Source organism: Sparus aurata, chromosome 5 (assembly GCF_900880675.1).
Source record: "Sparus aurata chromosome 5, fSpaAur1.1, whole genome shotgun sequence".
Lineage (NCBI taxonomy): Eukaryota > Metazoa > Chordata > Actinopteri > Spariformes > Sparidae > Sparus > Sparus aurata.
Window position 1 is genome coordinate 19674731 of NC_044191.1, and position 25371 is coordinate 19700101.

General features: G+C 41.7%; 1 protein-coding gene across 3 annotated transcripts in view; it reads left to right on the forward strand.

The window, feature by feature from the left end:
* Window positions 1–3585: 3585 nt before the first annotated feature.
* The window catches only part of slc4a4a (solute carrier family 4 member 4a), a 60934-nt gene continuing 39148 nt past the window's right edge, over window positions 3586–25371 (forward strand). For 2 of the 3 annotated variants that reach the window (XM_030416778.1, XM_030416780.1), the window contains exons 1-4: window positions 3587–3769; window positions 4358–4455; window positions 9327–9400; window positions 15370–15543. In XM_030416778.1, the coding sequence (XP_030272638.1) occupies window positions 4439–4455; window positions 9327–9400; window positions 15370–15543 (265 nt within the window). In that variant the 5' untranslated portion in view covers window positions 3587–3769; window positions 4358–4438. Of the gene's footprint in view, window positions 3770–4357; window positions 4456–9326; window positions 9401–15369; window positions 15544–25371 lie in introns of all 3 variants that reach the window. The other variant, XM_030416777.1, reaches the window with a different exon arrangement.

The following is a 25371-nucleotide window of genomic DNA, read 5'->3' on the forward strand; positions in this document are numbered from 1 at the left end:
GAGAGCAAATTCATCATCGCATCTGAATCAGCTTTTATTGGCCAAGAATGTGTGTACACATACAGTACAAGGAATATGACAAGGACAACAAAGCTGAACAGAGACAGGTCAAAATATAACTGTTATGTACATAATGAGGTGAATGCAGCAATGAACAACATACAATGTCTGTTTAGAAGGCCGACTGTTACTGTGCATGTCAAACATGCCAACTCTCGGTTCCGATAAACCCGATGAACCCAAGGGAATATTGTTTTCTGAAAACAGCCGCCTGCTGATAACCCCAAGATTGAACATGCAGTAAATGAGGCGTTAAATCAAAACAGTGAGCTGAAAGAGGCCACAGAGCTACAGAAGGGCGGTAACTCCTTTTGGTTGTGTCATTATAAACATCCCTACGTCATCATTTGATCTCGTTGATGTTAAAACAGTGATTAGTGAGGCTCAAAAGAAACGTTGAATGGTTTCTAAAAGTCATGATTAACTCTGCATGCATTAACATGTTACATACTCTTCCAGATCTTCACGTGTCACATATATCATCCAGTTCAGGTTTGTACATGTTCAGCTTTTCTGTCTGGATTTAAAGAGTGTTTTACTAATAGGAAAGAACACACTTGCACTGATGGCAGAGGTTAATATTCATCTTGTGAGAAAGTCAGGTTTACTTATTTTTTTGTTTTTGTTTCAGATGTTGGATGTCGCGTGTGTCATCGGCAGTAAAACACGCTGTGATACCTGATACTTTTTGGAAAGTTAGGGACTATTGCCAAAACATGGGCCGGGAGAGGGACTCCTGCTGTCATGTGACTTATTTGTCTGAGAGTGATCGTCTGTCTGCACCATGAGTCTGATGGGATATCTGGTTTATTTCTGTAAATAAGTTGTAAAAGTCCTGCATCTGAAAAAATTATACATGTACTTCAAAAGAGATTTATACATGTCTGATGGGAGACACCACAGTTATGGCATCTAGGCCTTTATTTCTTATCAACATTATACTTGTTTATAATAATTATGTTTTAAAAATATTCACATTTCAAAATCTACATAAAACAGTGTGAGTGAAAATGTTCTTTCTTTATTAATCAACCATTACATTGTATATTGTATTCATTATTTGATGTAACCATATAGTTTTTTTAATTCATTTTTTGGCTGCTTCTGTGTTTTTTGTGTCCCATGGCTCGGTAACTACACGTTTGACATATATTAAGTGTTTAAAGAGTCATACATGAGGCAATTTCCTTTTTTTCTCAAATCGTACCTTCCTGATGCGTCATATGAACCAAATAATGAAGTTTATAACAAAAAACAGCGGAAATAATAAGGCAGTTGAAGTAATTGAGGTTGCATGTCATATCCAAGATAAAAACATTTTAGTGGATGACCTCATGTTATGATTTTGTCGTGGCGTGACTGCTTTTATCAGGATACCTGAACATGCAATTGCCAAAAGTAAGATTTTGCTGTCTTGTGCTTTTACCGTCATTACTTTTTTCCACAAGTGGAAATTTGTTCTCAAAACAATGTTACATGTTTTTATCCATAACACAAAATATTTTCAAGGCTAACATCAGTGCGACATATCTGAGACAAGTCAGTGTGGGCAGGGATTGTCCCTCATACATGAGAGTATAATGCAAAACAGCTGCTGTCTTACACATTTACAACCCAAAGCATGTCAGCATTTCCATGCTCTCCCCCATGCAGTACAAGAGTTTGTTCGTGGAAAAAAAGGGCAGCAAAGTTGAGCGAGCTTTGAGTGGAGGATTTGAGAGGCATTTGCATCGGCCCTTTGAAGTTCAAGATATGTTCAATGTCACAAAAGATGCTGCCGTTCTGATCCCTGTTGTCTTCTCGATGCGTTTTATTTTGTGCCAGCTCATGCCTTTGATGTAAAATTGTTCCAGGAAACATAGCTCCACCTCGCCTTTTCTCTGAAATTCCCCGAGCCACACCATGACATTAAAACCGGGGCGAAAAATCGTATGAGATCTGTCTGTTTTTAGCTGCATAGAAGCTTGTTGAGGTTCATCCAGTGCGTCAACACCAGCCTTGTTCACACTGGTAGCAACATCTGTACTGAGTGATCTAATCACCACTGACACGAAATGAAGAGCAGCAGACAAGATGCTGTTTTTTCTTTAGTTTTTTTATGGTAAACATGTTTACATTTTATAAATACACTAAGCAGAAACCAATATAGGGAACTTTGTTGCCCATGTAGAGAGGCCCTAGACTCCCTTTAAAAATTACTCAGTTATGTGAGTTGTTCAGGAGAATCTGTATAAACTTTGTGTAACACTGTTGACAATATATTCTTGACTTGATGGGATTTTTCTGCACATTTTATACGTGATATTTGTTTTTGTTTGCAAGACAATTCTTTCTTTGTGTACCAAAAAATTGTGTCCATTTGTCCCAGTGTTCATTTGCATATACAGCAGGGAAGGGAAATCCATTGAAACGCATTAAGTGTGAACTGACAGACTTAGACCTGTCCACTTGTGATCGAATCACTCAGGACAGCCATTAATACACAGTTCTGAATTCAACCACTGTTGTTTTAAATGTCACTGTTGATGGATAACCACTGTCTCCCAATAAACAATTATTGTAGATTAATATTTGATAAGAATTCTCTACATCTACAATGACCTTTGACAAAAAAGAAACAAAATTCAATACTTACCATATTTTTTCCCGGACTTTTAACCACTAATTCATGAATCACAACACAGCCACGAATTATCATTTAAATAGCTGTTATACTCAGCTGATTGCTGTTTCACCTGTTCAATTAAGGCTGCGATAACAATGCATGATTGATTGTTCAATTAATTCATAGTATGAAGGCAATGAAAGCTGATCCTGCCATGATGCATGGCTCCAACAGATGGCGCTGCAGATTTTAATATCAATAATTCACATCTGCCCTTTGCTGTTCAGTCCCATCAAGCGTCTCATAAGGGGACCCTGCAGTAACCCTGCAATACATCGGAGAGAGATGCTGGACAAGATATTTAGAAATATGACAGGGATACTTTAAATGTCAAAAGCAATAATAATACAAAACGATAAAAGATACAAAAAAGAACAACACAGTAACAATACCTTTCTGGCAAAAATGTATGAACACTTATAACTGATACAACAAGAACACCTAACTCAGAATTTATTCAACGGTGGCTCCAAAAATCAGTGACATTTAAACATTTCTAAAAGTGTTTTCAAGACTGTAAAACGCTTTTTTCTGGACTCTTTATCTAACTTGGATATATGTGTGAGTGTATATTACCTTCACGTGCTCCCTACTTCATCATCATTTAACCACCTTGCTATTATTATCATTGGTTTTAACTTAACATAGCTATAAATATCTTCTTATGGTCTAATGTTTTCAATTGCGCACACATATTCGTGGTGAACTGCGCGCTTCCACACCTGTACAACGACTTGATTCAATTAAAGGGACCGTGGTGGGTGAGTGGCTGGATGGGGACTGATGAAGTAGAAGAAGAAGAAGAAGAAGAAGAAGAAGAAGAAGAAGAGTGGAGCAGTCTGACCTCCCACCGGAGGAGTGGCGTTGACAGAAGGACGGTCCAGCAGATAGAGGCGGCAGCATGCTGAGCGCCGCACAATGCCACATACAAACTCAGGCGAGCAGTGGGAGTAGACTTCTTTACCTTCATGCCACCGCAGGGGTGACGACGAGAGCCAAACACACACACACACACAAGCACAGCCAAAGATCAAGTATACTGCGGTGAGTTCTTCTCCTCTTTTTCAGCCTTGTTGACTTGTTGATTGAAACTTACGTCTCCGGGCCTCGTGTGCCTGTGTGAGTAGGCGCCCTGAACATAAATCACCATAATGTTTCTGTGCAGTTTCTTTTTTCTTACAGCCTGTCACTGGTGCGTTCGGGACTTTGGAAGTTGATGCCACTTTTTTTCCCTCTTTTTTTTTTTTTCTTTTTTCGTGTCGCACGTGCCTTCAGAGTCGCATTCACACACTTAATGTATCACACGATCGAAAAGGCTGGCTCGTGCGTAAAGGCGCAGCTGGAGTGTGGTTTGTTTTGGTCCGGCGGCTCGCGTGGGGCCAGTTAGCGTTGATTTATAATGTCACTTCAAACTCATGTGCTGTTTACTGTTGCTCCTGTGATCATATTTTACAGTATCGTGTTTTTTTTGTGTTTTGTTTTTTAATGACTAGACCATAATAAGTCTCCCTGTGCTGTTTGATATTCTTGAGGGACTTTTTTGTTTCAGTCGGGCACTTAGGCTGTGAACAACTGCGAGCTGTCCCACCTTGAGCAGAGAAAATGACCTGAATGTGTTACTCCTCCTGTCAGGTCGAACATCAGCAGCCGCTCCGGTGATCAGCTCTGCTCATCGCGTTCAGTAAGGAGATTTATCACACGCAACACGAAGAGATGAGCGGCAGCAAGAAGTAAGTGACATCAACAAGCTTTACGCGAGCGCTTCTCATTCTACGCAGAGCTGCTTAACTTAGAATAAATGGAAGAGACTATGAACACAAACCTGTGCACATGGAGGAGTGAGTGCTGACAGATCATTGACATCATATTAAGGTCAGAATCAAGATATGAGCTGGCATGTAACTCCTCTGCAGGGATCCTAGCCTTGACATACACAATGAAGCAGGACACTAAAAATACATGGGATCTTAGAGAAAAACTGTCCATGTTTGATTTATTAAGATTTAAAAAGTGGACTACTACCAAGCTGTTGGATCGATTTAACTTGAGGGTAATCCGCGGCCACTGGCAAGAGTTTGATTTCATACCATCAGCTGAAACCCGTGTTGTCTCCGCTAATTTCTCTGTTTGTGATGATGTTAATCGCCAGGTCAAGTGCTGCACAGACATCCACAACACAAAAAAGAGGGAAGAGCCGAAAGCATCTATTGAGCAATTCTGACAGATATTCGACAGTTTATCGCGATGATACCAAAACCACATCTCCAGGACGTTAAATCCCAGCTGAATCCTGCTTTCTGTGTCCCATCTGATCCCCCCTTCGTTTCAAGCGAGCAGTGGAAACTTTAGGCAATAATTGATCTTGAATTTCAACCTCATGCACAGTGAGAACGACTGCCAAACTAAACCCCCAGTGTGGCTATCATCTAACAAAAAAGGCATCTTTCTATTATTTTTTTTTTATTGTGTGCAGAAGCCCTTTTGAGGTTTAGAGAAATCTCATATCTGGTGACATTTTGCCTCCACTGCATGCGGGATTTGACTTTTCAAACTCGTTTGGAGAACGGGACACTAGATACGCTTTCATTCATACCTCATGCGACGAGTACGGCAGAAACCGAATGCCGACACACAGTCCTGATGCCTCCGGGCTGTGTGTTGTCTCTGGGGTTTGGACGCACAGTTGACAGTTGCATCAGCTCGGGTACAGAGAACACACTCTCCTCTCCAAACAGATAGTGAATGTAGGCTACATGCAGATTGCTGTAGGCCCTACAAGGACAGTCGGACTGATAAGTTATCTGTGAAGTGAAAGACAGATAGCTAATATACAATCAGGAGTGCAAAGTAACAGCTTGTAAAGGTTTTTGATTGCTTGCACACTTTGTAATGAGGTTATCTGAGGGTTTAGTTATTGATCCTCCACACATACATAGCCAAAATCTTGATTAAAGAATTAATCCACATTGAAAGACCTTTACACTCTTCAAAGCATTGCTGAGAGTGATAGAATCCGCATTCATTGGTCCCTTTTCCTCTTATTCCTGGCAAAGGGATGAGAGTCATGATGTGAAATCGAGATGGATCCTGTGCAGCTATAAGGGATCTTGACGGTAGACATTGTTGGAGCAATCTAAAACTTAAAAGGCAGAAGTGAGGGGCGAAGAAAAGTTTTTTCCACATCTCAAGAAACCCCAGATACACAAAGTGAATTCCACACGTGGACCAAGTCAGTGTCAAGTCACAAGAATCCTGAAGTATTATCATGTAGTGGGTGGTGTCTCTTGAAACAAAATCAATTTTCTCCTGATCCTGTAATAGTTGAAGGAATGGAAGTAAACGTGTATATGAGCTTACAAATGGAAGTTACTCTGCATTGTGGCCATTTTACCTGGCCTTTTCTTTGTTGAGTATAATCTTTAAAGCCAAAGATTGTCAATTTTATGAGAACGATAAAACATAAAGAACCAAAACAAGGAGCAACGGCAAAAAATAGTATCAGGCTTTTCCTTTCCGCTACTGAAACGGCCCCTCTGGCACGAGTGTCGGCGGATTGTTTTGCCTCAAAATAAAATAAATTCTAGGAAAAAGGGACACGTTAACTTCCACGGAGATAAATCAAGCTGCAGGTGAAGGCAAATATTGGCCTGTCACAGAGATCTGAGTATATGTTGTCTGATACGTGCCAATATGAAACCTCTTTCTTGGAGGACTTAATGCACATACGCACGCACACGCACACACACACACACACACACACACACACACACATTGAATACCCCCTTATATCAGTATCAGCATCAGCCCCCAAAATCCAGCACTCTCACGTGTCTGGAAAATCATTTTCTCAAGTAGAAACAGACAAAGCAGGGCAAAGGGGACGAGGCAGTAAAAAAAAAGAAAAGAAAAGAAAAGTACAACATAACATCATACGTTGCTGATATGCAACAATGAGACTGAGTGGAGTTGGAGTCTCACATCATGTGTGGGTGTTCAGCTCAGGCTGAGGGGAGTTCAGCCTGTTATGTCCAGGATTGTTCCATAGGTGGCAATGGAGGAGGTAGGAAGGCCAGTGCCACTAGGAAAGCTGGTACCAGCTGTTAACTGTGGCTGAATCACCATGATGTCTTTGCAAGTTCACCCAGGTCAGACACAACAGAAATTAAGCTTGATAAGCAGTTGATTTGGGTTAATCACACAGCCGAGTGCATCTGAAGTTTAGGTTATGGTATTAAATTGACCCAGCTACTGTAAGATGCTTCAGTTAGAAGGAACAAAAACTTTCTCCAGGCATTTTGTCGTTTTTTCACCTCTTATGTTGGACCTGAAAGCAGATGTGTAAGTTACATCTTGGACACACATACCTCCATGTACAGTAATACAGCAGTACAACATACGTTTGGTGTTAAGTGTGCTGTGAAAATAACAAAACAAACAAACAAAAACCTTGAAGAGCTTTATTTCTAGAATGATAACGCTTGACTTGTCAGCTTGTACAACTGGATTGCAGAGTGCTTGTCCACACATAGGGTTGTCAAAGGGTGACAGCATGGAAACACTTTGTCTCAGAGTTAAAATAACACTGATAATACGGCGACGGTAGGATTGTTGCAGACGTACTTTCCTTTCTGTTATGTCTGTTTAATATTTCAAACCAAGACACAGATGAACTGAATCTGTTCGTATATGTGACATTAAGATTGCGCTGCATGCCAGCAGGGAATGCAGAGAATGTCTTCTCACACTGAGCGGGACGCTGAATCCAGACCAGCTGGAAGAGTATTGTTCTGTCGCTGATCTTTGACCTCTGAGACTGTTGTGTCCAGGGTATCAGTCCACCATGCTGTCCTGTCCACTTTGACCTAGAATGGACTAAGTGGCTGTAGAACATTACTCAAAGTATTTATGGCATCGTCATATCAAACGTATGTGTATCTCCTCAGTAGCGGACACAGTTCCAACATTAAATCACTGCCATCATCTCAGAGTTTGGATCGCTCTTATATGATGATATAACTGTTGTCTCTTCCTGGTTCTGCATCAGGGTAAAGTGATGTAATTTTCCGAACTTGCCAAACTGCTCTACTTGTTCTAACACTTACCTACTTAGTCATTATATCCACATTACTGATGATTAATCAAAAATTAGGAGATTTAAAAATGTCGAGATACATGTCGTGTAACTCGATACATAAAAGGGTGATATCGCCTAACTCTTCAATTAACACGTCACAGTACTCACCCGAGGGCTCCTACCACTCCCCCTTCCCCCACTACAGTCACTACTCATGTTAATGAAAATATTATTATTGAACGAGCTCCGATTTTCTGTGACTAAAGCTGACTCAAACTCAAAATCCCTCACTGTTGATTTAATGTTTTAGTTTCAGCCCAGTTATGAACCTTTAAATTGCTTACAAAAAAAGGATTGTTTCAACCAAGCCCTTGTTGATGAGTGTGTTTGTGTGTGTCTGTGTTTGTGTGAGGTCCATTTTTATTCTTTGAGCGGTGATTGCTCTGCTAACAGTAAGTTTTTAATATGAGGAGGATGAGTTTAATGTAAATATTTGCATTAGCAGTTCTTGTTTAAGACTGCATTGATTTATTCTTTCAAATTTCATGGCAGCCACTCACTCAGCATGCAAGTAATGGACGAAACACACACTGTGTAGCCCCCGCCGCAAAAACAAACAGACTTCTCTTCAGCCACCTGAATGCAACATTTCCTATGATCCTTTTCCGCGTCTGTCCATGTTTGTCGGGAAACAGTTTAAGATGAGGTTGAAGGCGTGTGGAGTCGTCTTGGAGAGCAGTGGAGGCTGCCACTCGGCGGCCTGTCATGGGCTTGTGTGTGTGTGTGTGTGTGTGTGTGTGTGTGTGTGTGTGTGTGTGCGTGCGCGTGTGTGTCTTGTCACTTAAGTAAAGCCGGCGTAATCCTGTAAGGGCGGATGAGTAGACAGACATGTGTTGCCCCACTTGTTTCTAAGGTGGAAGGCGGTGGAGAGGGGGGCTGGCAGGCATTACCGGCCAGATGGAGAGGCTTTGTTGTGTGTCTGTGTGTGTGTGTGTGTGTGTGTGTGTGTGACTGATTAGAAACAATACTACCTGATACTTTTTCGTATATTTTTTTTTCTCCCAGCAATAAAACTCAACACCTTGACTCAGTGTCTAGCAGGTGAAGCACAAGATCCAGATCTCACTGGGTTCCAGTCTCGCGTTTTCTACGCATGAGCAGCACCACTCTGGCCAGCATACTCAATTAGCAGAGACTTCCTGTCCTCTCCCTCACCCCCCTCCGCGAGATTAAATCCATTACATCGTACCTATCGACTGCGCACTTTGCCCTCTTCAAGGACAGCACACATTCTCACACTTGAGGGGAGTTTACACACTCGCTCACGGGCAGATCTTCTAAGTGTGCTGTCTCAGGGCTCCGAGGTGTGTCAATGAGTCTTTAATGGGTGGAGATGAGTGCCACCAGCAGCACCAGACTGAACCCCAGTCCCAACTTACTGCAGGTGAACGAGCCGAAGCGCTATGGCTCCACGTTGTCACTGGAAGAGAAGTGTGAGCAGTCTTTCTTCCTCTTTTACTACTACAGGATGGAGGACGAGGCGGTGCTGGACCGGGGGGCGTCCTTACTCAAGCACATCTGTGACGAGGAGGAGGTCGAGGGTGAGTTTACCTGTTGTTGCTGTGCCCTTTTATTTCTCTACATGCCATCAAAAAAGTCTGAACTCCAGGATGTTTGTTTACGTCCTCTAAAAACTATGCCAGCTAAAACCAAACAATCATTTGCTCTGTAGCCTTGTAGAGATTTTTCTTTTAGTTTTTCCTTAGCAACTCTGTCTTCGACCTAGTATTTTTCAAAGCGAGGTTGTTGGGGGGGGGGGGGCCTCATTGAGAGAGGCAGGAAGAGCGTCATTTAGCCTTTTGGAGACTGCAGAATGGCGCGCACTTCCTGCACGTACACCGTGACCGCACCTGTTTAGCGAGCTGGCACGAGAAAGATGTAGAACGCAAAGCATGTGATCCTGTGTTTACCTCACCTCTAATCCCCAAAGATCTACAGAACAACAAAGAGAAAGGAAAAAAAAACCTGCCAGTACTCTCAAATGATGCTAGCTAAAAGGAATTTCGCATCACAGTAGATTTTGCTTCAGCACATTTTTGTAGTTGTAAGATCTCACAATTGAGTGAACCTACCAGACAATTAATTATGCATAGTTGTTATTGGTAACACGGTCCGATGAGCATGTGGAGCGGCCTTTTGTTGTTGATTTAATACTTCTAAATGTTCAATCCCATTGTTAAAGATAGAGCCCATCCAGTGTTGTAGGTTTTCCTTTGCAAACTGACCAATAAATACCACCTTTCTCTCATTTCCGACCCACTTGGCATAGAGCCAGCTAATTGAGCCTCGATTCAGTGGTCCGATTAGATTTTTTTTTAACTCTTCCTACTGCTCTTGACGCTTCTTGTGGCCTGGGCACAAGGTGAGGTTTACATGGGGACAACATTAGCAGCCAGCTTCACAGTTTTCTTGGGTCTAGTCCAAGCAGATTAAAGGGGCCGAGCTTGGAGCCAATTTAACCATCCAAGAGCCTCATGTTTCCATTTTGTGTTGTTTCTTTGGTGGAAGTGCCGACCCTTACTGTACCATTGCAGACCACCACCGACTCCCAATGATTTCTGTACAGTATTAATCTATTGGACTGTATCCATCACACTGAATACCAAATGTTATTGCTGCACATTTTCAAATCAAACTGTGTAACCAGGCGGCTGTACTGCAACTTAGAAAAACACGACTGCAGCGTTGATGAACACTTTGATGGATTTGTTTTCAAAGATTATGCTTTGACACTTTATAATAACCATCATTAATACATTTATAGTCAAACTTTAGTAACAATAGTTTAGCTGTTAAGAAAATAATGAAATGCTTTATACATCACTCAGCAAGCACTTGTAAATTTTAACCATCAGTTGCAACTTTACAATAAGCAATTCATTGATAACTGGTTTATAAATCATTCCATTGTTTGTTAACAGTGAAAATAACTATCAACCAAAGTTAAATTACCCATATATTTACCATTTATTAACACTGTTTATTATCAAGTGTTACCAAATTTGCTAATTTGTTTTTCATTTTGTGCAGAAATTAAAGTAAAACAATGGTTGTAAATTATTATTGGTCAAAAGGCTAGAATATGCAATATGCAAGCACTAAGTGATCTCTTCAAAGTAAGTGAGCACCACACATGATTAAAATAACAGAATCAACACTGGAATTTGCACAGCAGTGTCCCCCATGAGGTCATCACTTTTTGGGTGTCACCTCGGCTTGAACCCTGCTTCAATCTCCCTAACTTCCTGTGCGTAACCAGTGCCTGAGCTGTGTCTGCGTGTGTCCTCGTCTGCTGCCTAAATCTCTTTTCGGAGTCTCCCCTGAGCTCCTCCCGGTGCTCGCTCAGAGCCGACTTAAAGGCTGGCCGATGAACAATACAGAGAGAGACGGGGTAGCTTGACATTTTTACGCATTTGATAAGATAAAAGTCAGTGAGAGGGGCCTTGGTCCAATGTCCAAATTATCTTTATCTGACACCGATTAGTCTCCGGTGTCACTCAAGCAAAACATTTGGTTTCTGAACTTGAAATGCTCAAGATAGACGACTGGGTAACGTAGTCCAAGCTCCTGTGCACCTAAACTCTCTCATCTGGCATGACTTTATGAAAAAGTGATATATGTTGGTAAGTTTTAAGATATCGCCTGGTACAGCTGAGTCAGCCTGACAATCAACATCTTTCCTCCCCACTAACACATGAGCATATTTTTAAATGTGTTCTGTATTAGCATGCTGTCGGTGCCGTGTGGCGTGCTGCCATCCTCCCCCCTGGTCTGGGCAGGTCCCAGCATTGCGGTTACTGGGGAGACTGGCGTTGGCGTTGCCTCTCCTCAGAAATCTAGCGAGCTAAACAAACCTCCCAGCACACACAAGGATTTTATTTCATTCAGTGTGTGCTTATGGGCAGCTCCAAAAGAAGTTCCTCTTCCACACACTAAAAAAGAGGAGGAAGTCGTAACACAAAGCTGCTCTGGTAGTGTGCAAATCTTCCTTTCCAGCTCCTTGACTTGACTGGTTTTTTTTATTCCTTCTCCTCCATCACTCTCCTCTTATTCTCTCGTCTCCTTTGTAGTTGTCGTCCAGCCTGTGCAGACGTCTTCACGCTCTGCTTTATTGCTCATCTGTTAGCCCCTAATAGCACCGTCGTCTTTATTTCTCTCTGTCTTTTTGTTATCAGCCATCTGCTTCTGGGTCTTGCTGTAATGCACACTTGCTGCATGGCTAATTTGACTTTGGCCAGCTCTAATGTTAATTGATAAACCAGTGTAAAGGTAAAAGGTTGGATACTTTTAAGAACCTAGTTTTCTGCAATTTAAGCAACCCCAACTTGAAGCTTTAAAGGTTAAATTAAAGTTTACTGACCCTTTTCACGGCCGACATTTTGACTTGTCGAGGCAGGAAGAGCCCAGATAGACTTAATAACTTTCTGGATGGCTGCATTCAATTTATCCGAGCCAGGTCCATGGCTCTGTTTTTGTGCATGCTTACTCACTGACGTGGCGTTCTGGGACACTTGATAGAAGGGAGCCATCGTTAACATTATGGTCACACCTGTACTTTTCAAATGACTGATCGATCAGTGGTTAAACTACTCTCTGGAGTGTATCAGTGTGTTCCTCCATGTCAGTGGGGGTTCTAGACCAGTTTTAATAGGGGAGCCAGGTTGGGGCCGGCTTTTTTGTTAGGGGGCACATACAACCCGGAAAAAAAGATAAATCCCTCATTCAGACAAAACAGTGTTTACAATTTCAGCTATTTTGATTGGGTAGTAAACTGCTGAGACACTTTATTTCTGCCTTTCCCTTCAAACAAAATCATTGCAAGAAATCTGTCATTGTATAATTAATGCAGACTCACTGTCAGGGGGGCCACAGGGGGGTCCAGACTCAGAGTTACGGGGGCACTGGCCCCTGTTGGCCCCCCCCTAGAACCGCCCCTGCTCCATGTCTCTCCCATTGACTTCAATGCAGCCTTTGGCCCCAAAGCAAGATTCAGCAATGTAATGACCCTTCCTTCTTTTTAAGTTCATTGCGAAAAACCAGGAAGTAAACCATGAAGTTGGGAATGCAAAAATGACCATTCACACCAAAAAAGAATAACTGAGGTAATCTCTTTGACTTTGATCCTGGCTGGCATTTGTAATGTTCAAATCATTAAATGTTCAATAAAAAAGGGCACAAAAACAGTAGTTTCGGTACAGAAATGTGCGTATCAGCCAACAAAAACTCAAATCTATACAACCATTTTAACATGTGGTGTGAAAAGGGTAAACATGGACTACATGGAGAGGTACAATATGCCTTTCAACCGACCCAATCTTCAGTTTAATCTGCTGGAGTCTTCTGATTGAACTTTTAGCAACTTTTTCAACCTTTTTCTTTTTCAGTTCCCTCGAGCAGATGATTTCCATTTCACTTCTTTTTTCCCCACCTTCTTTTTGGTAGACGATGCCGGCAGGGTTTTAGCCTGATTGATCTCGTGTTTTCATGTTATCACATAAACACAGAGCAGGTACCATGTTTGTTGAACCAAAAGCCTGGCGGGCAGGAGCTCTGGTGAGGGTGATGTGGGTCCATCTCCAGCCGTCTGTCTTCTTCTGGAGAGTTCCTCCTCATATGACAAAGCTCCTGTATCATATGAGGGGCAAAGTAATATAAGTTGTATCTATTATATCTTTAATTAAATTGACTACACTGCGTTTTTGTTTAGCATGTTATTTACATCAGTAATAATGATGCACGCAGACTACAGGCTGGTGTCTGATGATTTGTATTTAACAACAGGCTGATATCAGCTCAGTGTATTATTACTAAAAACCTCATCTGAAAAGCAGAACACAGACAAAGGAGCAGGCAGCTTGACCAAATAAAACATCCCCCCCGATTGACAGTATTCCTTCACGCTTCAGGTAAAACAGCTCAAATCCTTTCAGATCCTCCTCGTCTCTGATGCTTAGCGTTAGCTCGGTATGCTGAGCGGTCGGTGTCAGTGAATTTAGATGAACCCTCTAAAAAACGAGGCATTGTGGCACAAGTGAATAAAGAATTCTCTTGTGCTCCAAGAGAGATCATTGTTTGTTGTGTTGAGGGGTTCAGCCACTTCCTGGTTGGGTCATGTGCAGTGCTTGGCTCAGCGTTGCTCCAAAAGGCATCGTTTGACACTGATTGCACAGAGCCCTTTGTTTCGGGAGGACTTTTGATGTTTACTCTAAAAGGTTGCTTTCTATAGTTTTCCTCTGCTTAGGAAGGATAAACATGTGGTGCCAAAGATGTTGTCAAGGTTCTGTAGGGACACCGACTGTTAAACTTCAGTATGCAGGTATTAGAGAAAGGGTGAACATACGCTATACTATACGCTTGGTTGCAAATTTATTATGTACACAAGAACTCTTCTAGGGACTCAACAGCCATTTCTGGAACCAGAGTCTAAAAATGAGTATCTAGCAACTATTTCTGATAGCTCTGCAGTTAGTTTCAGCAAAGTGAAACATGTTTTTAATGTCATGTCCATCCCTGTTATGTCAATAAAGGTAGAGCAGATGATAGTAGCATGTCTCAATAAAACATAAATTGACCGTACAAATTGATCTGACGTCTTACTAAACCAGATGAGCATTACAAATTCATACATTTCAGATTTATTGCATGAGTTTTGTATTATACTGCATTGGCTTTAGCTGGTTGTGCCAGCTAAAACTAATGCAACTTGCCACTGAGTGCTTCTGACTTTTAAAAATGTCCTGAAGTTAGTGAGGAATGATGTTACACAGTGGCTGGCTTGATAATCTTTTCTCTCTGTCATTTTCTGCACTATGAGTTTCAAATCTTTGATATTGTTGTCAAAGAAGGTGTGTCAGAAATTTGCTTCACTGCTTCGTGTAGACAAACTAACAATGTGTATCAACCAGATATGTTCAGGTGTTGAATTCCAGGTGGAATTTAAGCCGAAGTAGTAATAGATTCATGTTCAGAGCAAATGCCCTGAGCCAGATACCATATCTACGTATCAGCCAACTGACCAGCATTTGAATGGCATGTTATTAGCAAACAGTCTGGTCCGCTCGCCTTTATTGACCCTATACCACCCAACTACAGGTTAAACGGCAGGTCCCGTTGGTATTGTGCCAACATGCATAACAGCAATGTAGTGGTGCAAGCAGTCTTGGCGTCTTCGCTGCTACGTTCTACTTCTTTTTCTGTCCAAATATTTGTTTTGACAGTGAACTGCAACCCCTATAACCCTGCGCTGCTACGCTGTCTTGAAGACGTGAGAATGTTCCCTGTTAAACTGAATTGACAAATGGTCAAGATTGCACTTTGCAGCACTTTAAAACCCTGCCAATATTTCCTAAATGTTGATGCTTCTAATTTAGCACCCCCTGACTGGGATTTAGATTGTGTCTTGTCATTTTCAGAATGTCAGCAGCGAAGTTCAGGTGCATCACTTGCATCCCAGCGATCTGAATTTCCTCAGGATGTCAAAGAGTTCATCTGCTGTTTTTGTTTTTTGCAGGTCACCACACCATTTACATTGGTGTGCACGTGCCCAAGAGTTATCGGCGGCGGCGGCGCCACCGTCGGAAAGCCAGCCACAAGGACAGAAAGGAGAGGTTGACGGAGAACGTCTCTGACAAGTCGGACACAGAAAACAACGATGAGGCCAGCAACAGCATCCTCAAACCTCTCAGTAAGTTCTGATGGACTCCGTGTCAAGGCTGGTTAGGGCTTGTGTCCGTCTTTGCTGAAGGCTGCTCCCTTTTCCAGAAAAAAGCCCATGTAACTCCCCGTGACCCCAAAGAAGTTGCTGAGACCAGTTAGTGGCCAGAAATAGCTGTGCATGTCCTGCTGAGTGACAAGTCTGTTTCGACAGAGCAGAGAGAATTTTCATCGGAAGTAATAGCCGCTCAGATAAAACTGTACCAGTGCTGATGTGAGTCTCTTGAGTGCAGAGTGTAAGTGCATGCCTGGCTGTGCTTTTGTCCTTGGTTTGAGACATAAGTGTATCTGTCTTCGTGTGCGTTCGGGTGTGTTAGCATCCATATATGTTAGGGCAGACAGGTCTCGGTTGGCTGGAGTGTAAAGTACGATGTGCCCTCAGGCACAGCTGCTGCGATCTGCAAATGCTCGGACAAAGAGCTCGAGCCACTTAAGGGGAAACTTAAGAAAGAAGGGGAGGAGGGAAAGGTTACACTGGCTGACAGTGAAGAGAGGTGTGAGTTTAAATGTAAGCCCATCTCCTACTGATGTCAGCATTTTTTCTCTGCCTTGTTCAAGTTAATGTTTGAATCAACGTGTGACTGAAGTCCTATTTGCACTGATAACAGAGATTGTGGTGATTTTTAATGGTGTGAATTTGCAGCGTTAATGCAATTTATGACTGGAATCAGAAGGGGCTGCAAAGATATTTGAAAGCTTGTATGGTATGAGAAGGGAGGGCTGCAGGTAATTATTACTGTCCTTGTCAATAAATCTGTTGATAATTCCTCATTGATCAATTTACAAGTTGTTTGATTTTAGTGACATCCTCATATGCCTTGTTTTGTCCACAACCCAAAGACAGACAATGTAAAGTAGGAATAAAAGCACAAGGAAATATTTCCATTAATGCAACCAGAACCAGAGAATTGCGCGATTACTGGGTCCAGCTCTATCACAGTTCATAAACATATGCTGGTAGACATGAAGGGCCACAAGCCAAAAAGGTTAGGAGCAACAGATTTATGTCTCAACTTAGACTAAGAGGATAGATGGTAAGACTTTGTAACAGTGGTCCTCTGTGAATAAGGTGTAGAGCGTCCCGGCCTTCTATCAGATCCACTAATGATGCAGGCTACTCTCATTTCTAGTGGATGATGTCATTTTACACATGCCTGCTTCCACATGAAGTGACAAGAGGACCAAAATACGCCAGAACTGGATTTTACAATGTGTACACATTGCTTGATGCGGGGGATTTTCTTCAGGATATAAATCCAATCAGAGAATAGATTACACCCGGCCCATCTGGTGGTTGCTAGTGACTGTGATCATGCATATTTCGCAAAAATGGTGAGGTTTTTATCAGTTGTGGGGCCTGTTCCTTGATCGCCGTCAGAAGTATTGAGCTAACCGTGGATGCACCGGTCTGTAATAAGCCTCCAAAGTGGCTGAAGCTGTGGTTATTGATGTTTTGTCTGTGTTTCAGATATCATGTTGCTAGCTGTTTGGAAAGGAAAGCACACGTGTAATCTGATAATTTCTGTTTGTGATTCATATGATGATAAACCTTTGACATTCAGGCTTAGTCTTACCCTGACTTACAGATTGATACTGTGCTTTTGACCCTGATAAACCAAGCAGTGCCCGCTCACCCATGACCCACAGATTGTTGTTCACTTTTCACTTTGTTTCAGTTTAGCAGTTTTTATAGGCCTGACAGTAAAGCTGGCAGAGATGTATTTTATTCAGCTTTATCCTCCAACCCCCTTGGTGGGTCTCGACTCCAAGTCTGGAAGAAGTACTACTACTGCAATAAAAGAAAAGATATTAAGAATACAGGTGACTGATAAGATGTCAATACGACCTCTGTGTTCATAGAAATTTGTGTTCTTGAGAGGCCGATTCGACTTAGCGACCCTGAAGATGGTTCTTTGCTGCTGGTAGTTGTAGTCTGCATTTTCTTTTTCAAACAAAATGTAATTTAAATCCCTCGCTTTTCCTCTTGTTAAGCCTAACCCGATCCCTGACCCGCAACCAATGTGTGTGGACACCAAGCGTTTACACTGACCCAGCAGGGATGCAGTTGTACCCGCCAATGCTAATGGATCGTATCCCTGGGGCCATGAAGACTGGGTTTTGGGTGGTGTAAATATTCCAGAGTAAACAGCGTTGCAGTTACTCTGTGGCCTCATCGGTTCATTTGCTCCCACTTGGTTTAACAAGATTGAAACTGCTGCCTGTATTTGAAGATGAGATGGATCACGGCCTGGACAGCGTCGTCGAGGAGTGTTTGGGTGTTCTTGTTTTTTTGTTTTTCTTTCCAATCATGGTGGTGGTTTGTTGATTGCCACGTCGAGTACATGATGATTATGTTTGAATGATTCACTTGTAAATTAGAGCTTGATTGTATGTTCTGATCAATATTAAGATGTACATTCCAAATCATCAAGCTTCTTTTCATGATACCACAATAGGTATGTATGTCAAAGGGTAAAATCCCATCTGTGATTCCTAAAAAAATCCCATGCTGAGATGAACACGTGTAGAACCGTACACACCTCGGTGTGTTTACAGCGACACTGGTAATTCACCATTCATGGAAAATGCGACTATGTTGGCAGCAGGGCGTGCGCATTGACGTGTTGTTAGCAGTCAACACTGTGGCTTTCTGCTGGTTCATAGGGGTGAAATAGCATGTTGCTGTGAACACTTCGTAAAAAATCGGTCTTGATATTGAGGTGTTTATGAATTGCGCAGTGAATTAACGTCACGCAAATGGAGAGCAGAAAGTACAATTGGTATTGTTGTGCAGTCGGCGGCTCATTTACTTTATTATGTGTAAACAGACTTTTGTACAATTTATATTCTTTTTGATGTGAACCATTAAGTGCACTGTTGCCACTAGTCCATTTTAAGGTTATTTACCGGAAATAAGTGTCGTCTTCATCATAATACACTTTGCCTGTGTCTATATAAGTCAGGCACGCTTGTTTTATTAGAGATAAAATGGAGAGGAACCGCTGTGATGCACACACACACATTGCATAAAAAAATAACACACATCTGTGACTGTGAGCAGCATACCCTCACTAACCGGGGGTGATTTCTGTCTTTGGCAGTTCCAGAAGAACATAAACAAGTCCCCTCAAAGAAAAATGGCACTCATAAGGAAGGCAAGTACGTGGCTGAGACCACCTGCAGTCAGCTGAGGCAAACGTTTCTCAGAGGAAGAGACAGAAATAATCTTATCAGCTTAATTTAACCAAAGAGGGCAGAGATATAGATGACATACAGTTAGATGCAGCTGCTTTATGAATGATGCCAAAGATTCCAATGCTTTATTTAAGACTGTCAAGTCTCGTTGTGCGCGCCATCAAACAACACAAGGTGAGTTTCGCAATGTTACCTATCGCAAGTGCAGTTTACACACTTTACTATTATAACATTCAAAGGGTTAAAAGCTCATGAAATTTGATATAAATGTAAAAAATACAATACAAAGTGTTTCTGTCAAGCCCTGGGCCAGTTTCAGCAATCAATCAATCAATCAATCAATCAATCAATCAATCACATGTCTGAACTCTACTGGAGAGATTAAATATCATCTGAAGGAATATCTTGATAATGGTGGCCACTACATTCCATCGACTCCCACTGGTGTTCAGTTGGCTTGACATGTAGTTACTGTGAAGGCCAGAGTATACTCTTTGACTGACACAGTTATCATACCTGTCAGTATCTTGTTTAGCTTGCTGACCTCTCGGGGTCAAACTCGCCAAATTAGCATGTAGCTGGCTATCTCAGGGAAGCTAGTGAGCTAGCCTGCTGACTGCCCAACATCATGAATGTCATCGTTGTTTACATGGAAATAAAATTGCATTCATAGCCATTTAGATTTTTTATATTAATCCATTCAGATTTTTCCCCAATTGTCCAATCATTGCTTGAGGAAAAATAATTGTTTATTTGCTGTTTTGATCAGCTCTGCCCTTAAGGAATGTTAACTAAAACTCAAGTCTGTAGGCATCTGTTAGCAATGCAAAGGCATGCAGTATACCTAATGTCCTACTGTTTCTTACCGCCCTGTTCTGTGTTACTCACTCTGGGGAAACATGGCTGCCCCCAGGGGAAGGCCCATATCTGTTGTCTGGGCTGAAATCCTTGTGTTTGGTCAGATGGACGCTGCAGGGACTGTAAGTTCATCCTGTCATTACATGTGTGTCCACCGCCGGGCCATTTGACCCCTTCTCATTTTGATGAGCATGTTTTTTGTTTTTTTTCAAAGCTTTCCCTCCTCTGCTTTAGTCGGATCAAATGCTCTCTCAAAGTGGATTACAAAGATTACTTAGAAACTTGGTTCTTATACAGATAGGTTTAATTTCCCAAAGTCAGAGAGAGCAGGTTGAGACTGCTTCGACGTATTTAGTTTTGTATTGTTTTAAAAAAAACAACCAAAAAAACCATACATATCTAAATGCCAGCTGAATGTTCTTGCCTCACTGCAACCATTCATGCTTCTCTCAGAATTGAAAGTACAAGCCTGAGATTTACGAGAACTTTCAAAATTGATTAGATAAATACAAAGGTCGAGGTAGAAAGCCGGCTGTTTTTTTGTTTTTTTTCTGGTTCCTGAAAAGTTGACATTTTGGAGCTACACACATCACATAGCAACAGTATTATGAGTTGCATCCCTTTACATATACAGCTATCACTCGAGTAAACTATAATTGCCTTTGACAGATTTTACGCAAGGCCACACGTGCTCTATTCGGATCCTAATATTTTTCCTGCAAGTTATGCAAAAGGATCCCAATTGAAGAGACTCTGTTGATTACATGTCTGGTCAGGACACCGTGTCCTTCCAATGGCCTTCCCTCGATGATTCTGGTACAATCATAAACATCTTTTTTCACATGTCGCAAACGATAGTAGTTACTGAAAAACCTTCTCTTGAACTCGCAGAGTGCAAACATTGTGGAAACGGTCTGGAGATCTTCAACAGAGCAACAGATTGTTGGAGAAATTTATCAACGTCATACGGAAAAGTGAATTATATCAGTAGAAAAGGTCTCTGGCTATTGATTGGATAAACTGCTTAAACCCTTGAAAGGACATCATTTTTCTTGACTTTGTGTCTTTCTGGACATGAGTTATTATGATGAGTTAATTTTCATTGATTGACACTTAGATCAACAAAGCCTCCTCATCCACAGCCTGAGGGTGCATATGTTATGTCCTCTAGCTGTATTTTCTGCTGGACTTTGATTGGATTTAGATCTCTGCACAGTTGTTAATCTTCACAACATTATTGCTCTGATGATCTTAGCTAAGATTAACCAACTTTAGCTAGACTTTGTGTAAAATAAACTTTTTAAGCCTGTTTTTGACATATGTTGGAGGGTGAGGTGAGGGCGACTCCACCAATTTCACACATTTAAGTGTGTTCACAGGTCTTGTGTAGTTCAGTAGTATATATTTAAAAAAAGTATAAAGCCTTTGTGACTCCAGAGGAAGCTGCATGTAATCTGATACATTTCATGCAGTGATGTCACTCACTAGCTTGGATGCATTGTGGGTATTTTACTTTTGAAAAGGATTGAGAATGCATGGAATAGTTTGATCATTTGCCAGACCTGGGGACAGCTTTTTCAAAACCTGATGCCTGCATTACCCACAATGAAACTTTGCTACTGAGTGACATCACTGGTTTTCATCAGATTAAATGCATTTTTAATGTATCCACGTAGACCTGTAAGCGCACTTTAATGTGTGAATTGGGTGATTTCACTTTAATGTGAGTGATTCATGACATTCTTATGAAATGGGCATTGTGCCGTATACGGAGGGGATGTGGTTGAACGTTCAGTGCACCTGAAGTAGTCGTTTCATTTCAGGTTGTGTCCGCCCGGCTGGTATTTGTTATATTCCCATCAGAACTTGCCCACCTCAGCTATCACAACAAAATACCAGAGCTTGGTGTTCTGAGTATAAATACTGTGTTTTCAATGAATCGCCCCCTGGGTGTTACTCTGCATTCAGCCCAATCCCTGTTCTGCTGCCTGTGTGCTAGCTGCCCTGCATACTGAATGTTAGACTTTGTGGCATGGAAAGCATTTCCTGTGTACTCTCCAGTGATCCTCTCTTTCTCTTTGAATGAGGTGATGCAGAGTTGCATTATCATTGCATGAACGTGCTATTAGATGTCATGTAGCCATTTACTGTACTGAGTTTTTCATAAAGGTCAGAGAGATGGAAGGTATTTGTGTAGGATGCATGTCAAGAATGGGACTAAACAGGCCTTTAGTGGCAGCCACACTAAGCTTTCTGCCGGGCAGCGGGCATTCTTCCTCCATCCCCTATCCCATGAGCCTCTGCTGCTGGGACAAAGTCCTCTTTGTATGCCCATGGCTCTTGGCTAGAGCACACAGAGCTTTGAAATTGCGCTTGAACGATGGGATTTTCATTTCTATCCCTTTTTTTTCGTGCTCGCTCTCACCCCTCTTTGCTTTCACTCTGCACCGAGCCTCACCCCTAACCCTTCTCACCCACCCCTCCCACCTTTCTCCTCTCTCTTAGCAACTACTCAAGTGGGACAGTATTGCATTGACACCAGCACTGTGCTTGTTACCAGCTTGAGTTTCTGCTGGATGATGTGGATATACAGCATCAGTTTTTCATGAAGAATTGGTAAATCCCTTTAGAAACCTACTGTGTAATAGATGAAGCTTCAGAGGACTAATTTTTGACTAAACATTTTTATTATCTTGCACCTGTCCATTTTTATGGACGGGTGCAAGATAATTTTGAATATATAGTACATACTGTATATATACAAAAATCTAAAATGTATAAGCTGCCCTTTGAACTTGCAGCAGGCAAGTGTTTACGGATGCCAGCAGATTGTCTTCACCATGACTTGGTGAAGAAAATAACAATTTTACTGTTGCTGCCTGATAAATTATTTCCTGCTAATAAAGGAGCAAAAACACCTTTCCTGCCCTGCCCTTACTGTGTTTCTTAATCTCTTTTTTATTCAATGTGAGTCTACACCCCTGAGGGTTTTGGCCCTCTGCCTGCACAGCTTGCCATTGTTTGCATGTCATTTTGGCCAAATAGGTTTTTAAAGATTGTTTTAGATGTTTACTCTACTCAGCGTAAATCACTATGGAAGTGAGTGTCAGCTAAACGTGTGAAACGCACGTGTGAATTATTTCACCTGAGGTGTTATTAAACAGGTTGCGGTGACTTAAGCTAGTTGCAGCTTGTGGAAGTGTGTGTATGTGTGTGTGCAGCAGACAGTTTATCTCCCCACATAGTAATCTTACAGCTGCTTGTCTGGCTCATACCTGCTGTTGTTGTTACTGCACTGCAGAAAACACAAAAGATGCCTTCACCTCATTTACTGCTTGGACACTTATTGCTGACTGACTGACAGAATTAATCTATGACTCAGTGTGGCGGGAGATAAAAGTTTACGTGTTGTATGTGTGTCTAATGTCTAAATTTCAAATGCAAAAAAAGTTCAGTTAAAGACTCAACACTTAGGTTAGCCTGAATTATTGTCCTGCCTCTGTGATCCAGAGATTTTAATGAATTTGTGATATAAGAGCAGGATATTTTTAAGTTTTTGGGTCCAGTTAAGTTTTTACATTTTATTATTACATTTTTTAGACTAAGAATATTAAAAGTCCACTGAAAGACTAGGTAAAAGCATATATTTTTTAGCAAAAATATTTAAAATGTAAATATTCAATAGCTTCAGTCAACACTCTGGTGCCACAGTATTAGCAGAGTGTTATGCAATCAGATCAGACAGCTTTGTTATTATACACACACACACAGACAGACAGACAGACAGACAGACAGACAGACAGACAGGCAGACAGACACGCGCACTCGCACTCGCACTCGCACACCCACATTTGTGCTTCACCTTCAGTGACATAATACAATCTTTAAACTTGACATTAGCCACAACAACTGCATTTCCTGCATACCCTCCATAGCCAAAACAATGCCAGAATTTTTGACAATATTGATCATGGGATTTGTTTCATTGTTTGTGATAACATATTGAGAAGCAAAACTTTTAACGGTCCAGCGGTCCTTGACATGGAAAAGTTTAAATACTCGTCCTAAGTCTTGGACAATGAAGATTTACAGTAGCAGCATTTCTATCTTGGATTTGGTTCTGCTTGCTCAGACAAGGTAAAAATGAGTTGATTTCCACCTGCTGACAATTCACTTGGTCATTATCCAGCATCATTCACAGCAGGAGTCCCAGTGACAGTGATGTTAACAGCCTTTTAACTTGGCATAATAAGAGAAGCTCACAAATGGTAAACCCACACAGGTGATGATTATTATTTGACCTGATTGGAACTCTTTGCAGGACTGTATGTTAGCTTTGTTTGCACGTCAATGCAAATGGGTCAATAACATCTGTGTAAGTCCTACTGGTTTATAGAGATGCCCCTAATTCCCAGCATGCCGTAGCTTCTCCCAACTTTACCTGAAGTAGAGGTCTAATCATCCAGATGACACCTGTATACCTTTCCAGGAGCTGGTTGTACCAGCGGCTTGTAAGTTTAAACTGAGCCTTAAGTTCTAACAAAAGTGCTTACTAAGTGGAGTTTTATGGTTGACTACGTCTTACAAAAGTTCTCATGTCGAGATTCGTTGTCAACATTCAGACTGATTACCTGACAGGTGTAACGGTCGTGTACCTAAACCAACTGACAAAGCTGATGTTAGCAATGAAGAGTAAATAAAGAGTGAAGAGGAAAGACATGATATGGAATACAGTCAATTTATCTGGACTAAAAGTTAATGAATGCTGTTTTTTCTTCTCAAGCGATTTTTTGGAGAAGTTATGCTAGCTTGTGATGCCAAGGTGATTTCCTCTTTCCTCTTTTCATTTGGAAGCATGCTGTCGTCTGTAGCTTGTAGCCACTTACAATATATTACTAGTTTGAAACTAACTAAAAGTTGATTTCACATCGGCGTATGCATATCTGATGAGCACGGTAGCCGTCTGATGCCATTGTTTTTTCATTTATGTGAGCTTTTCCAGGAAGAAGCAGGAGCTCTAATGATGTGCTGGTCTTGTGTAGTTGTTTGCCGTTGACAATAATCCTTGTGTACATGCATAGTTCTGCTTTCATGAAAAAGGGCAGCGACTGTTTGTGGGCTATCATTCAAAGTTCAAATATTGTTTCCACTTGTTGGAACAAGCCCCGATGGTGTCGACCATTTACACCATGTTTGAATAGCACTGGAAAGTCTAATTTATGTATCAGTCCTGTTGAAATTCTGTTTGTGTTGCTCTCTAAATATTCAAATGAGAAGACAAGGGGAGGAAAGCCAAGCCTATGTTTGAGAATAGGCCAGTTTGTGAAACCATTTCCTAATTGTTAATGAGGGGCTCCAGGGCAGCTTGCCAAGGCTGGAGGGCCAATAGCATGGGCCTGTTTGAGGAGAGGGGGCAGAGAGGGGAAGGGGCTAGCTGTGGGGACACTGTCACTGAGGGGACCCCTAAACCCCATCGGCCCCCTCCTACCTGGTTCACAAAGTGCTCGAGCAGGCAGCTGAGTGCGACCGTCACTTCCACCCAAGACTTTAATGAGGGTCTAGTTCGGCTTTGGGACTCGGTGAGCTTGTGTGGCTTGCCGACTGCTATCTGAGGAGCAAACCCTGGGCCGTCTGATTTGGAGAGCAAAGGGGGGGTCAGTGAGTTTTTAAAGATGTCCAACAACAACAATAACCAGGAGGAGAAAGAGGAAAAGGAAGAGGACACTGAGGAGAAAGAAGAAGAGGT